This window comes from Mandrillus leucophaeus, unplaced genomic scaffold (genome assembly GCF_000951045.1).
Source record: "Mandrillus leucophaeus isolate KB7577 unplaced genomic scaffold, Mleu.le_1.0 Scaffold506, whole genome shotgun sequence".
Classification (NCBI taxonomy): Eukaryota; Metazoa; Chordata; class Mammalia; order Primates; family Cercopithecidae; genus Mandrillus; species Mandrillus leucophaeus.
The window spans coordinates 91142-107860 of NW_012105431.1; the positions used below are offsets into that span (position 1 = coordinate 91142).

A 16719-nucleotide genomic window follows, 5' to 3' on the forward strand; every position below is an offset into this window, starting at 1 on the left:
CACCACGCCTGGCTGGTATTTTTAGTAAAGATGGGGTTTCACCATGTTGGCCAGGCTGGTCAGCAACTCCTGACCTCAGATGATCCGCCTGCCTCAGCCTCCCAAAGTGCTGAGATTACCAACATGAGCCACTGCACCTGGCCAAAAAAAGACTGAAAGAAAAATAGAGGGGCTTTGAAAGGGTAAAACAGGAGGCAACCTAAAGTAGACCAAGGGTCTCCAGAAGGGCCTCCCTGAGCAAGGAACATTTAATCACAGACCCAGGTAGGAGTTTGGTGAAAGGGGTTGTGGAAGATGTTGGTATCATTTATTGGGGGTGAGAACTAGTATAAACATCTGCTTTGGAGGGAAATAATCATGAATTCAATCTGGGAAACATTGGTTGCCAATGTGCTGAGAAGGGCCTGTGAGACATCTAAGTAAAAATAATTCATTGGGAGGTTCAGTGGACTAAAAAGTTTGGAAAATAGAGACTGTAGATAGGAATTTTTTTTTTTTTAATCTCCTTGGGTTTTATGGTGATAAGACTTTGAGAGTCATCAGCATATGGAAAATCTCACCAGCCAGGATGAGGTACCCAGAGATACCAGGTGAGAAGAGAGGACTGCTGACATGTGAAGAGCAAGCGGAGGAGGCAGGCAGACAGGAAGGAGGAAGTTGAAAGACTGGAGCAGTCTGTATTATCATCATCATCATTGTTATTGTTATTTAGAGACAGGGTCTCTGTTACCCGGGCTGGAGTACAGTGGCACAATCATGGCTTATTGCAACCTTGACCTTCTGCGCTCAAGCCATCCTCCTGCCTCAGCTTCCCATGTAGCTAGGACTACAGGTGTGCACCACCACACCTGGATGATCTTTTCATTTTTTGTAGAAGTGGGGTCTTGCTAGATTGTGCAGGTTGGTCTTGAACTCCTGGCCTCAGGCTGTCCTCCCACCTCAACCTCCTAAAGCACTGGGATGCCACCATGCCCAGCCTGTTATTAAATACTGCTAAGAGTTTGTGCAAGATGAGGACTAAAATGTAAATGGTAGACTTGTAGACTTGGCCACTCAGTAATAAGCATAGATTAGTAAGTGCAAAGGCAGGGTAGATGCCAGATTAGAGACAGCTGGAAAGCTTGTGGTCATAAGGGTGAGGTGATGAAACAGCAGATAAACAGCTCCTCTGATAAATTTCTCTACAAAGAGGAGAGGACAAAAGAGGGGCTGGCATTGAAAGAGAGATGAGATCACCTTCTCAACACTGCCACACTGGGGATTAAGTTTCAGCAGGAGTTTCAGACAAACATTGCCATCATAGCCACCCCCCTTCTCATGCCGCCCAGGCTTGGACCCCAGCCTGCCCTGCACCCTAACAACATAGCCACAGGACATGAGCCCCAAGGCCACCTACCCCCTGCCACACTCAGGAGTCCCACCCAGTCTTCCTGAAAGGCTCCCACTCTTCCTTCTTCTCTTCCAGGCAGGATGGCCTTACCTCACACACTCCTCCTTCCTGTTCAAATCAGGTACCCCTTCTCCCTCCTCTTTTTTAGGATGGCAGACTTGAGCACTTTTTTTTTTTTTTTTTTTTTAAGACAGAGTTACACTCTGTCGCCTAGGCTGGAGTGCAATGGCGCAATCTCAGCTCACTGCAACCTCTGCTTGCCAGGTTCATCGATTTTCCTGCCTCAGCCTCCCAGTTAGCTGGGATTACAGGCGCATGCCATCACCTCCAGCTAATTTTTTGTATTTTTAGTAGAGACAGGGTTTTGCCATGTTGTCCAGGCTGGTCTCAAACTCCTGACCTCAGGTGATCCACCTACCTTGGCCTCCCAAAGTGATGGGATTGTAGGAATGAGCCACCGCGCCCGCCCTGGCTTCAACACATTTAAATCCTGATAAGGAAAATCTAAGAAGGAGAAGCTGAAGGTAGGAAAGAAAAGGGATCCTCACCAGTGGAAGGATTTTGAACTCCAGCATGCTTTCGAAGGGTGGGGTGCGTATAGGTGCAGGCAGAGAAGAGCGTGGGGGAAGCAGGTTAGGGGAGAATAAAGAGGAGCATTGACCAGGGAAACAACACGGAAGATTTGCCTACAGAATGGAACTCACCAGCCCATTGTCGTGTGATTTAACCTGTACTTATTCAAAGACAACTTGGACAGTTTTTTTTTATTTGAGACTGGGTGTCTTGTGTTACCCAGGATAGAGTGCAGTGGTGCAATCATGGTTCACTGCAACCCTGCCTCTCAGGCTCAAGTGATTGTCCTACCTTAGCCTCTGAGTACCTGGAACCACAGCTGTGGACCACTACTCCCAGCTGTCTTTTTGTATTTTTAGTAGAGATGGGGTGTCCCCACGTTGCCCAGGCTAGCCTTGAACTCCTAAGCTCAAGCGATCCGCCCCGCTCAGCCTCCCGCCATGCTAGGATTACAGGTGTGAGCCACAGCACCCCGCCAACAGTTTTTCTTTACTCTTTAATCTGTCAGTAAGTGTTTTGCTTCCACCACTGTACCAGTTAATGAAAGTCAAAGAAATTGAAAATAAAGAAATGCCTATTTACCACTGACTAATTCTTTTTTTTTTTTTCTTCTTCTTTTGAGACGTAGTCTCACTTTTTCGCCCAGGCTGGAGTGCAGCAGTGCAGTCTCGGCTCGCTGCAACCTCCGCCTCCCAGGTTCAAGTGATTCTTCTACCACAGCCTCCCCTGAGTAGCTGGGATTACAGGTGTGCACCACCATGCCCGGCTAATTTTTGTATTTTTAGTACAGACAGAGTTTCACCATGTTGGCCAGGCTGGTCTCGAACTCCTGACCTCAAGGGATCCGCCTGCCTTGACCTCCCAAAGTGTTGGGACTACAGGCATGAGCCACTGCACCCGGCCACCACTACCTATTGTTAGCCATGCTGGGAAGAAAGCTGAAACCATGTTAAAATGACATTTAGGGATTGCCTGTCTCGTGTATTCTTATTTTCCCTTTACAGAAGTAACCTCTCGCTTTCTCAATTTTTAGGCCTTTTCTGATGCCATTAAAAAATGGCAGGAGCTATCACCAGAAACCAGTGGAAAAAGGAAGAAGAGAAAAGAAATGAACCAGTATTCTTACATCGATTTCAAGTTTGAACAAGGTAATGCAAACTGTGTTGCTGGCAGTGTGTAGCTGCAACACGGTACCTTTTCTTCTTCACAGTCAGTGAAGGAAGCCGTGCTACAGGTGTCTGCCGAGCATCTGGCCATGCCAGTCCGAGGAGTGACTGACAGGAACTATTTTTTCAGCACATCGAAATTTTTAGAAAGTGGCTGCACTTGTTGGCCTCTTCCTTCCTACTTAAGATAAACCATGGCAGGAAAATTTTGTGTGGTAGAAAATTCATGTGTGAGAAAGTATTTGAGTATGCTGTTAAGCTTGGGGAAAAAACTGGTCTTGAAGGTTTGATGAGAATTGGCTGTGTTGTTAGGTAAAAACTGCCCAGACTTATGAATGAGGCCTTACTGCGGAGGGTCACTTATGCAACTGAGAGAATGGCCAATAGCCGCATGTTTCTCCAAAATTCTGTCATTCTTATTGATGAAATAACTGCTGAAAACCCTTTCAAAGAGGTTACTTCAGGTCTCATCCCCAGAAATGTAAACTTGAGTTTTATAACAACTCAGATTTTATCTGAGTTGCTTCTACCCAGTAAAGGAGTTACTACAACTTTTTTAGACATCATCCCTTTCTGTTATGTGTGCACTTAATTACCACACTTGATTTCAGGTATGACTAAGTGGGAACTCAGGTAACTATAAAGCTGGAAAGTATTTGTATTTGCTATGAAATTTTCAGGATCTAAAAGCAAATTGCTTAGGTTATGACTCCTAAGGTTCCCAAGCCAGTGTGTGGAGCAGTGCTCTGCTAACATGGCATTCTCCTGACCTGCGGCAGAATGTAGAACTACGGGCACTGTGTAGGTGGTTTTTCATTCAGCCAAATTTACCCACAGTTCAGAGCAGGCATCCTTGTACATAGCCATACAGCGTTTGTTTCTGACTTCAGTAGTGGAGAAAGTGCTGCTTTGCAAGATGGTTGACTCCCTTGTTGGTCAGCTCCGTCTTTTAGACAGTTCTTCCTTTGTATTAAGTAAGCGTGTACTTCCTGAAATGTCTTGCCATGGTTGTAGTTCTTGCCTGTGGAGAGACAGATTCTGGCTGTTGCCCCTTTGTCAGCCTGACTGCCCTTCTCCCTGTCCCTACGTGCCCTTCTCTAGCTTGTCAGGGTCTCTTTGAAAGTTGGGGTGTAGAAGACTGGACATCATACTCTACATGAGGTCTGCTCACATTCAACCTTGGTCTTTTCACCCACATTGCTGTCAGGTCATACACCTCTCTCAGTTTCGCTGCATCTCACATTTTTCCCTGTTAACTTCATTTTATTTGATTCAGTCCCTTGTTCTAGGATAGCGCTTTAATTTAGATGTGATTCTTAAATTTTACTTATCAGGTAATCTTTAAGGACCCTGGAAGCATGAGATAAAAAATACACTTGATTTATGTTAATAGTTTAACATTTATGATTCACACTTAGCCTTTTTTAACAGCTTTTTATAAGGACACAGGCTAAAAATCTCTCATCTGTTCCAGGCATCCCATTTTTCTCCTTTTCAGTTTGTTTTCCATCTAAGCACTGCTCTTTGGGCTATAATTGCTTGACTCAAAGAGTGAGACAGGGTCTCCCTCCTCTGTCCTTTTTATAGTCATACAGGAAAATACATTAGAGGAAAGTTTGTAGACTTAATTGCATTTATTTTTAAAAATAAAGGACTGAAAATAAATCTTATTACTTTAACATGAGTACAAAAAGAACTGAGTAAAGATGAAAGAAAAATAGAGGGTGAAAACATTTTTTAATTTCTAGCATTGATAATTATAGTAATTAACATTTATCGAGAACTTAATATGTACCAGTCACTTTTCTAAGTGCTTTAATGGATTAATTCATTTATGTTTCAAATAGCCTTATGAGATGTATGTCCTGTTATTATCATTTTATAGAAAAAAACTGAAGCACAGAAAGGTTAAGTAACTTGGCACATGTTACACAGCTAGCGAGTAGCTGAGCTGGGAATCTGGCTTCAAAGCTTACTCTCTAAACATGTGCTTTTCCATTCTCATAATACCAAAAACTTTTTTTGTTGTTTGTTTTGTTTTTAATTTTGAGACGGAGTCTGCTTCCCAAGCTCAAGCGATTCTCCTGCCTCAGCCTCTCAAGTAGCTGAGATTAGTCACAGGTGTGTGTGCCATCACGCCTGGCTAATTTTTGTATTTTTAGTGGAGACGGGATTTCACCATCTTGGACAGGTTGGTCTTGAACTCCTCACCTCAGATGATGTGCCCTCCTTGGCCTAAAAGTGTTGGGATTACAGGCGTGAGCCACTGCGCCTGACCCCAAAAACTGGTTTACTGAAGAAAAGATTTGAATTTTAAAAAACATGAAAAGGAGCAAGAGAAAAGGAGAATCAAAATAAAATGTATTAGGAACCAGATAGTAAATGTTAAAATCAAGAGATTACCAAGAACAGACAAGAGTACATTGAAAATCTGGATGAGATAAAGTTTTGTAGAAAAACATAAATTGGTCAGGCATTGTGCCTCACACCTGTTATCCCAGCACTTTGGGAGGCCAAGGCTGGTGGATTTTTTGAGCCCAGGACTTCAAGACCCGCCTGGACAACATGGCAAATACAAAAAAAATTAGCTGGGCATAGTGGCATCTGCCTGTATAGTCCCAGCTCCTCAGGAGGCTGAGGTGGAAGGGTCGCCAGGGCCCAGGAGTTGAGGCTGTAGTTATCTGTGAATGTGCCACTGCGCTCCAGCCTGAGCAACAGAGCGAGACTCTGTCTCCAAAAAGAATATCATAAATTGCCAAATCAACAAAAGAAATACAAAACCTAAACAGATCAATTACATGTCTGATATTTGTCATTCTGCTGTCTTTTATTCTCATAATACATTGTGGTGAATATAGGTACTATTCCTTCAGCCCCTTGTATATTTGAATGCTTTCAAAATAAAAATGGTTGAAAAACATATAGCACATTTGCACCCACCAGAATGGCTAAAATTAAAAACCGAGGATAGGTGTTGATAAGGACATGGAGAGACTGGAACTCACATGCGTTGCTGATAGAGGAAGGGTGTAAACTGGTACAACCACTTTGGAACACTGGCATTATTTTCTAAAGCTGGAAGTAAGCCTATCCCATGATCTAGCAATTCCCAGCTAAATTGCGGACATACATTCACCAACAAATGGCTATAAGCAGCACTATTCAGATTAACCCAAAACAGTAAACCCAAATGTCCTCAGTAGTGAAATAGATAATAAATTGTGGTATAATCACATAGTACACTAGTGACAGAATAGGAGATGCCTTCCAATTGGAGCATAAAGAGAGGGAAAGAACCAGAATGGTCAAAAAATGGATGGTAGGTTGGCAAATGGTAAGAAACCCAGTCTTCCCAAATGGTAGAGTGTGATAGAGAAGTCATGAAACGAACCGCCAGAGAGAAGAGGGAGGATGAGGCCGGGAAGAATGGACATGGCTGGCCCAGATTCCTAACACACAGTTGTCTACATGCTTTTGCATTGTCATATGTCTTCTAGGTGACATAAAAATAGAAAAGAGGATGTTCTTTCTTGAAAATAAGCGACGACATTGTAGGTCCTATGACCGGCGTGCTCTCCTTCCAGCTGTGCAACAAGAGCAGGAGTTCTATGAGCAGAAAATCAAAGAGATGGCAGAGGTAGGAAGATGTGCTCTGGTCTTGGGGTGTGTTTCTGGGATTCTGGTTTGCTCTTAGGGTTTAGTTAGTACAAAACTGACTTTTAAGATTTCCCTTTTCTTCAGAGTGGTGAATTTGGATATATGCAAAGTTTTTAAAAAGAAAAAACCTGGGTTTTGTCATAATACTTATGTTTGTGGTTTCATAAATCAGATTTATGTTAGAAAATTTTAATTGGAGCTCTGTGTATCTATTTTACCTCCTCCACCAGCCTCAGTTCCATTTCGCTCTTTAATTTTTCTTAATACAGTATCAAATGTGCAAGTTGGGTGGAATGTATATATTGATTGTTTAATAAGTATCTTCTAAACCAGTGGCTCTCAAAGTGTGACCCAGAGATCCCTGGGTTTCCCAAGACTCTCTTGGGGGTCTACGAGGTCAAACCTCTTATAACTATACTAAGACATTACAGTGACCCTTGAACAACATGAGAGTTAGGAGTGCTTCCCCCTGTGCAGTTGAAAGTCTGCGTATAATGTTTGCCCCAAAACTTCACTGTGAACAGCCTGCTGTTGACAGGAAGCCTTACCCATAACAGTCGATGAACACGTTTGGTATGTTTTGTGTATTACATGCTGTATTCTTACAATAAGGTAAGCTAGAGAAAAGAAAATGTTATTAAGAAAATGATAAGGAAAATATATTTAGTATTCATTAAATGGTAGTGTGGGTCAGCATGAGAAGGTCTTTGTCTTCATGGTCTTCACGTTGAGTAGGCTGAGGAGGAGGGGTGTGCTGGTTTTGCTGTCTCAGGGTGACAGAAGCAGAAGAAAATGAGCACATAAGTGGGTCCCCACAGTTCACACCTCTGTTGATCAAGGTCAGCTGTATTTGCTTTTTCACCATATTGAATTTGTACCAGCAGAAGCAAAGCAGTGGTGCCTTGGCATGAATCAGACCAGTGGCATAGAGCCATCCTCATAATCTTTGTTTTCTTCACCACCATGCGCTTACATTTTTAAGACACACCAGTTTCACCTATAAATGTCTTTGATAAAGCAGTAAAAATTATATTACCAAATTTTGACCCTTGAAAACATCTTTTCAATATTCTGTGTAATAAAATGAAGTCTTCATAAAGTGCTTCCGCCACATCCCAGGATATGAAGCTTGTCTTATATCCAGGTATGAGGAAAGCGCTTGTGCAATTGAGACGCAAAGCAGCTGCATTGGCCACTTTTTACTTGGAAAAAAGTGACAGAAAAACTGTGATTGTTCAAAATTAGGTATTTGGCAGGCATTTTTTCAAAAATGAATGAAGTGATTATTTTTGACCAAAATTCTAGATTTTAAGCAGAAATTAGAATTTATTATCTTAATCCATCTGTTACAGAATGACATTCATTAATATCACCAATCTTATCAGATAAGTATTTAAAGTATTAGCAAATTGATGAATGCCGTCCATTGTCATTTATTCTTGGTGATATTCACATTGTCCCGTCTCTGACTAGTGGCTGCCCCTTCAAGTTAGTCTCTCTTACCCGACTCCTGTAGTCTCTGACAGTGTCTCTGCTTCTGGGCACAGCAAGATGACCCCGTTCCAACTTCTGCTTTCTCTCACCTGGACTCAACAATTTCTCCAAAGTGCCTTCTTTGCTTTTTTTTCTTTTCTTTTTTGACAGAGGAGCTCCATATGTTACCGAAGCTGGAGTGCAGTAGCACATTCATGGCTTACTGCCTTAACCTCCCGGACTCGAGCAGTCCTTCCACCTCAGCCTCCTGAGTATCTGGGACTGCAGGTGTACACCACCACACCTGGCTAACTTTTTTTCTATTTGTAGAGCCTGGATTTCCCCATGTTGTCCAGGCTGGTCTTAAACTTCTGGCCTCAAGCCTTCCTCCCAACTTAGCCAACCAAGTTGTTGGGGTTACAGGCATACACCACCATGCCTTGCCAACTTTATTTTCTTTTCTCTGATGCTAAAAGTCTTGGTTCTTAATGACATTAATAACATTATTCTTGTCAGATTATATCTGAGAATATAAAATTAAAATATCTTAAAGTCGCTTGAAATATGTCTTGGTGCTTATGCCATTAAGTTGATAAACAAGTTTATAGGCACGGTGGCTTATGCATGTAATCCCAGCACTTTGGGAGGCCAAGGCAGGTGATCATTTGAGGCCAGGAGTTCAAGACCAGCCTGGCCAACATGGCAAAACTCTGTCTCTACTAAAAATACAAAAAATAGCTGGGCATGTAATCCCTCCAAGTAGCTTCGTGTAATCCCAGCTACTTGGGAGGCTGAGGCACGAGAATTGCTTGAACCTGGGAGGTCGGGATTGGTTGCAGTGAGCCAAAATCGTGCCACTGCACTCCAGCCTGGGCAACAAAGCAAGACTCTATTTCAGGAAAAAAAAAAAAAAAAAAAGTTTATTTCTTTCTGTTTATTTTGAACTTTTAGAGAATTGGGTTTTTTTATCTAATTTTGTAAAAAAAATTTAGTTTTGAAATCAAAACTATAAAACAAGGAATATTCAGAAAAATCTAGCTTTTGTCCTGTCCCTTTCTCCCACTTTCCTTTGTTTGTTTGTTTTTTGAGACAGAGTCTTGCTCTGTCACCCAGGCTGGAGTGCAGTGTCAGGATCTCGGCTCACTGCAACCTCTGACTCCCGGGTTCAAGGGATTCTCCTGCCTCAGCCTCCTGAGTAGCTGGGATTATAGGCGCGAGCACCATGCCTGGCTAATTTTTTGTATTTTTAGTAGAGACGGGGTTTCACCATGTTGACCAGACTGGTCTAAAACTCCTGTCCTTAAGCGATCCATCCACCTTGGCCTCTCAAAGTGCTGGGATTATAGGCGTGAGCCACTGCACCCGGCCCCTACTTTGTTTATATATAACCATTATTGTTAGTCTTTGATTTATTTTTCCTTATTTATGGAAAAACAAATATGTATACTATTTTTATTTACCCGTCCGTCTTACCAGATAGTAGCAGAGTTTTCCAGGCGTAGTAGCTCACACCTGTAGTCCCAGCTACTCAGGAAGCTGAGGCAGGAGGATCTCTTGAGCCTGGGAGGTTGAGGCTGCAGTGAGCCAGGATCACACCACTGCACTCCATCCTGGGCGACAGAGTGAGATGCTGTCTCACAAATAATTTAATGTAATCCCAAATGGTGAAGAACTCTTCTGTGACTGCATTTTTCGTTTAACCATGCATCCTGGCAATCACTCTGTGGCAATTCATAGGAGTTTTTCTCTTTCCTTTTTGAAACTGGCTGGTATACCATTTTATGTAATACCACAGTTTATTCAGTCATTCCCCTGTTGATGGACGTTTAGGGTTTCCAGGTTTTCGTGGTTATAAATAGTGCCATGATAAGTTTATGCATACATCATTCCCTGTTTCTGCCCAGGTGCATCTTTGGGCTAGACTCTTGGAAGTGGCATTGATGACTCTGTGCCAGTGTCCCGCCAGTGTGGTTGTCCTGCTTTGCATTTTCACCAGTAATGTGTAAGGGTGCCCACTACCACACAGCCTCGCCAACGAAGTCTGTTGTCAAACAGTTTTTGTTTGTTTTTTGAGACAGAGTTTCACTCTTGTTGCCCAGACTAGGGTGCAATGGCGCGATCTCAGGTCACTGCAACCTCTGCTTCCCGAGTTCAAGTGATCTTCCTGCCTCAGCCTCCCAAATAGCTGGGATTACATTCGCACGCCGCCACACCCAGCTAATTTTGTATTTTTGGTAGAGACAGGGTTTCTCCATGTTGGTCAGGCTGGTCTCGAACTCCTGATCTCAGGTGATCTGCCCGCCTCAGCCTCCCAAAGTGCTGCTATTACAGGCATGAGCCATCCCGCCCAGCCAAACTTAGTTTTCATTTGTTCAATTTGTTTTTGTTGATGCTATTCTTTGCTATTCAAAGTGTTTTGTGTGTCAGCCTTTTCCCTTATTTATTCTACATTTTGAGTCATACTTAAGAAAAATTGTCCTGTATTTTCTAGCTCTCTGATCCACTTACAATTTATTCACAGGTAACTTTTTGAACTGCCAACCTGTGTAATTGAAGAGATCACAGTACTGGAGTTATGTTTATGGAAATGAATACTAAATGGTTAGTGTCATTTTTACTGAATTTGTGTCTGAGTGTGTCCTTTTTTTGTTCTTCAGCATGAAGACTTTTTGCTTGCCCTGCAGATGAATGAAGAACAGTATCAAAAGGTACTTTGAAATCTCACCTTGTTTATTCTGGGCATTTTCATGGGCTGTTTTCTCTTACCATGTTTTGTCAGCATTTTTGATGGCAAATTTGTTTTTGGATAACCTCCTGTTGATTTGCTGAGTTTGCAGTTCAGCCAAGTTACAGTCAGATACATGATCTAGTATAGTCACTCTTATACCACACTGAATCAGAATTGAAGGGGAGATAATAGATGTTCCCATTGAAAATCATTACATGACGTTCATTAGATAGACTTATAAAGGAAAGTTTACAGCTTAGATATCACTTTAAAGTTAAAGAGATATGTCTAACCTCAGGGCAAGATGGGTTTCTGTATGGTGTCTGCTGCCCTCATACAGTGAGCTTTTCTTTATTTATTTATTTATTTATTTTTTCAAACGGAGTCTTGCTCTGCCACCAAGGCTGAAGCGCACTGCAACCTCTGCCTCCTGCGTTCAAGCGATTCTCCTGTCTCAGCCTCCCGAGTACCTGGAACTACAGTCATGTGCCACCATGTCCAGCTAATTTTTGTATTTTTAGTAGAGACGGGGTTTCACCATGTTGGCCAGGCTGTCTCAAACTCCTAACCTTAGGTGATCCATCCATCTCAGCCTCCCAAAGTGCTGGGAACAGGTGTGAACCACTACGCCCGGCTGGTGACCTTTTCTAATGTGGTATTAAGAATGAGCTGGTGGCCGGGCATCATGGCTCATGCCTGTAATCTCAGCACTTTGAGAGGCTGAGATGGGAGGATTGCTTGAGCCTAGGAGTTTGAGACCAACCTGGTCAACATAGCAACACCCCATTTCTAATAAAAATTAAAAATAAATAAAAGAATGGCACTGGATGCGGTGGCTCACACCTGTAATCCCAGCACTTTGGGAGGCCAGGGTGAGCAAATCACAAGGTCAGGGGTTCGAGACCAGCCTGGCAAACATGGTGAAACCCCGTCTCTACTAAAAATACAAAAAATTAGCGGGGCGTAGTGGTGGGCGCTTATAATTCCCCGCTACTCAGGAGGCTGAAGCAAGAGAATTGCTTGAACCTGGGAGGTGGAGGTTGCAGTGAGCCGAGATTGCGCCTCCAGCCTGGGCGATAGAGTGAGACTCTGTCTCAAAAAAAAAAAAAAAAAGAATGAGTTGGTGATTGGATCATTTGCTGATTGGATCAGTTGCTGTGGTTAATAAAAGGAGTCAATAGCTTGGTACATTATTTGAGATTGCTGCTTTAATTAGCTTCAGTAGTCCCTTAAAATAAAGCTCAGACTTGGATACCACCAGTCCTATGACAAGAACAAAATTCAACTTTTGAAAGCATTTTGGTTAATATCTCTTGTGTTCCTTATCCTTGCTTTTTATAATCACATTAGCATCTGAGTGCAGATGTTCTAGTCCCTTTGCACCATGGGATTGAATATGATAACTTTATACAAAGAATTACTCTAAAGAATACCAGACAAAACCCATGAAAACGTCGCTGTTTTAGGTGTGGATTACTGTTGTGCTAGTATCTTGAGCTAAATTTATATAGCACGAAACAGCATATCATTGTTTTATGGCCTCTAAAATGGGTTGCTTTTTACCTCAGAATTTGTTTGGGGGGTGGGAGAGAGATGAGGATGGGAGACAAGGCTCTCCCTCTGCTTAAGTGCAGGACATTTCATGTGTGTTTCTTGACTGCCTGCAGGACGGCCAACTGATTGAGTGTCGCTGCTGCTATGGGGAATTTCCATTCGAGGAGCTGACGCAGTGCGCAGATGCTCACTTGTTCTGCAAAGAGTGTCTCATCAGATATGCCCAAGAGGCAGTCTTTGGATCTGGAAAGGTAAGAACTGTGTAATATGTCTCATGTATATAGGACACATTCCTGGAGTCTAAGGAGACCATGTTGATAGATAAGTGTAAGTTCCTCTTTCAGGGTGAGGTGGAATTTTGCTGGTGTGCTTATGGGCATTACCTGTTGTGTGTGATTATGTGGGTTCTCTAAGCACAGCAGATTTCTTTTCAGGGAGCAGTAGAATTCTTCCACGCCCCCATGCCTAGCTGCAGAGGAGCACCGGCTTCACTCATCTTCTTATTCATAATCAGAGGGAAGCTTACCTCCGAAAGAGAGAACCTTGCAGCCTATTGGATTAAATATATATTAAAATAACATAACTTACTTTGCACAAGATCATATTTCTCTCTCCAAAGTCAGTTTCTCTGGACATCACCATAACAAACACAGTATGGGAATTTTACATTGTTTTACACCGCTAAGTTTGTGGTATTTTGTTCCAGCAGCAATATAAAGTTAACACAGTGATTAAGAAGATGACTTTTTGCCTGGGCACAGTGGCTCATGCCTGTAGTCCTAGCACTTTGGGAGGCCAAGACAGGTGGATTACCTGAGGTCAGGAGTTTGAGAACAGCCTGGCCGACATGGTGAAAACCCATCTCTGCTAAAAATACAAAAATTAGCCAGGTGTGGTGGTGGGTGCCTGTAATCCAGCTACTCAGGAGGCTGAGTGAGCCAAGATCGCACCACTGCACTCCAGCCTTGGTGATGGCGAGACTCTGTCTCAGAAAAATAAATGAATAAATAAAGTTTCTGTTTTTTCAAAGAGCATGACATTTGGAGTCAAGCAGAATGCATTGGGCCATGCCCCCCGTCAGCCATACAAGCTCTGTGATCTTGAGCAAATTAAATGCCTTAAACCTCAGTTTCTTCCTCTGTAAAATGGAAATAATCATAGTATTGTTTTGAAAGCTAAATGAGGTCATGAATTTAATAAACTTACTCTTTGACACATGGTAAATGCCTCATAAATTTTGGCTATTTTTAAGATGTTGTCTTTTTCCATTTGTTTTCTTTGATGTCTGTCTTTCATGTGGGATGCATTCCTCATGTCTGACACTTTTTGTTCATGTTAAAGAGCTGTTGGAAAGCAGTGTGAGTAGTGGGGCTTATAGAGCAGTGGGTTTGACTCTAGGTGCCTAGGAGCCAGTTAACTTTTATATTATGAACCTGAATGGCCCTTAAGTCTCTTCCCTGGGGTGATTCAGTCTGCCTCCTACCTCGTGTGTGTGAGTCCATTTTCCGATATTCTGGAACTGAGTGGGAGGAAGGGGCTGGAGAATTCTCTGTTCATTATGTAGACTTCATTTCAGACTCTGACTTCAGGCCCCCTCAGCTCTGCTCTTCTCTATGACTGGTTCCCAGGCCAGTGCCTTGTGGTCTAGCTGTTCAGATCTTCCTCATTTCTCTCAGAGTCAGCCAGTTCCTTCTGAAGGGGGTAGGAACTAGAGGCTCCACCCATCTCCCTGTTTTCAGTTTATTACTTTGAGTCCCCACCCCTCCCCACCACTCAGCTCTGCTTTCCAGAGGGTCTCCAGCTTTCTAATATCTGTAGAGGGGACCAACTTCTCCCCAGCATCTCCTTTTCAGACCCTAAGTTATGGGCTTCTCTCTCTGGTCTGCTAAGCCATTTACCCTTGCTCCACTTTCAATCTCTGTGGATTGTGATTTGGACTGATAGAGGTCCTCTAGTGATATCAAAAATGTACTGGATTTTTGTTTCATGGTTTTTGTGATTTAATTGTGATTTCTCAGAGACAAACAGGCAGAGAGATCTTTGCTCTACTGTCTCAGGATCTATGTTTTTAACCACTGACGCTTTTTATTTTTCTATAAACGGTGTTGGTTTTTTTCTTTTTTGCCTGTTCGCCTTTTTCTAGTCGGAGCTCAGCTGCATGGAAGGCAGCTGCACGTGTTCGTTCCCAACCAGTGAGCTGGAGAAGGTGCTCCCCCAGACCATCCTATATAAGTACTATGAACGAAAAGCCGAGGAGGAGGTTGCAGCAGCCTACGCCGACGAGCTTGTTAGGTTTGTTCTCAGGCAGAGCATGCCATCTGCCACCCCTTCCCCATTGTGAAAACTACCTGGGCACTTGCATCAGATGATGAAAATTGAGTATATCTTCCAGGTTTTTTGGCATTTCTTGCTGAGAAATAAGATTATCATTAATTTTACTTACTTATTTTTATTTTTTACACCTCAAAACCATTGAGTAACCAGTAATTCTATTAATGGAAAAATCTGCGGTTCAAACTTCTTCTTTTTATTTTTTGAGATAGAATCTCACTCTGTCACCCAGTTATGGAGTACTGGAGTGCAGTGGCACAATCTCAGCTCACTACAACCTCCGCCTCCCGAGTTCAATCTATTCTCATGCCTCAGCCTCCCAAGTAGCCTGGATTACAGGTGTGCGCCACCACGTCCAGCTTTTTTTTGTCTTTTTAGTAGAGACGGGGTTTTACCATGTTGGCCAGGCTGGTCTCCAACTCCTGACCTCAAGTGATCCACCCACATCGGCCTGCCAAAGTGCTGGGACTACAGGTGTGAGCCACCGCGTCCGGCCTGCAGCTCAAACTTCTGTCTACATATCTTGGCACCCCCGATCTTCTGGCCCGTAGATACAATCATGGTGCCCTGGGCTGGAGGGAAATCGGTATATGCAAGGATTTCTCATTGAGATTGAGATGTGTTTATTGAGTGGTTTATATTGAGTCAGGACCGCAAGTGGTGCTTATGTTTCCTGATAAGAGCCAGCACAAAGAAGAGGCTCAATCTGTGTTTTCAGGAAAACTAAGGAGTATAAAGGGGATGTGAATGTCCAGCTCAAAACTCCATCTTCATATGAATAGCCACATGGAGCTGGAACCAAGTCAGTCTTTAATGTTTGAAGTAATGTCACTTCTGCTGTTCTGACTGTAGGTGCCCCTCCTGTAGCTTTCCTGCTCTGTTGGACAGTGATGTGAAGAGGTTCAGCTGTCCTAATCCTCGCTGCCGAAAGGTAGGGAGGGAAATTTTTTTTAGATGTATATTATGGTATTACGGGCTGCCCTCATGGCCCAGATATCTGCTGTTTACCTGACTGCTGATGTATAAGAAGGATTTGAGTGCTTTCCTTTTCATAAGCAAATGAGGATGAGTACTTTGTGAGTAACGGTTGACATGGTTACTGAGATGGCAGCCACTCGTGCCACTCCAGTTACAAAGCTCTGGATTCCTGTTTTATATCATCTTCTTTAGGACAGATACTGTAATGTAAAGTGGGAAGTGTTTAGTTTTTCTTCCACTGTGTCAACATTTTTCTTGCTTGCTCTCTTTACCACCTATGCTCAAATACCCCCTGCTACCCCTCCCCGCACACACACACACACCTTTTGCCATTTTCAAAGTCCAGATGACGCTTCTTTTATTAAAGAACTGGGCATCATAGTGGCATCTCCATCACATCTGGTAGGTTATTCATTTGACTGTTTCTCCTCATAAGAACTGACTGTATTAGGTGGGAACAGAGCTGTCTAGGCGCATTACTGTTGCAGATCTTTCTTCCCTTTAACTTGGCACCTACTCTGTGAACTAAGAGTGTCTTAAAATTTGTCAACTATTTAGAAGCCACTTAGAGTTTTTAGTGAATATTAGCATCCACCTAGACAAATACGTTCTAAGCCATTTTTCTAAAATTGGGTGATTAGAGTTGAACACTGCAATATCTTTGCCTTGGGGAAAGTAAAGAAATTAAGGTAGAGATTAGAAAAGGAAGAAGAAACTAAACTAATGGATCAAAACTTTATTTCTTTTGTTTTCAGCATTAATATTTCTGGCCATTTTATATGTTCGCACCCCAGGCTGTTGCTATAACAATTGTCCCAACAGTCGCTGGCATCTTGCAACTCTAAGAAAACAGAGTGCTAGGCCGGGTG

General features: G+C 42.8%; 1 protein-coding gene across 1 annotated transcript in view; it reads left to right on the top strand.

Annotated features, from left to right (window-relative positions):
* RNF216 (ring finger protein 216) overlaps window positions 1-16719 on the top strand; it is a 157948-nt gene that overhangs the window by 37276 nt on the left and 103953 nt on the right. Inside the window, exons 7-12 of the mRNA XM_011996248.1 lie at window positions 2997-3111; window positions 6627-6766; window positions 10917-10967; window positions 12655-12792; window positions 14685-14833; window positions 15725-15803. Of these exons, the coding sequence (XP_011851638.1) occupies window positions 2997-3111; window positions 6627-6766; window positions 10917-10967; window positions 12655-12792; window positions 14685-14833; window positions 15725-15803 (672 nt within the window). The remainder of the gene's footprint in view (window positions 1-2996; window positions 3112-6626; window positions 6767-10916; window positions 10968-12654; window positions 12793-14684; window positions 14834-15724; window positions 15804-16719) is intronic.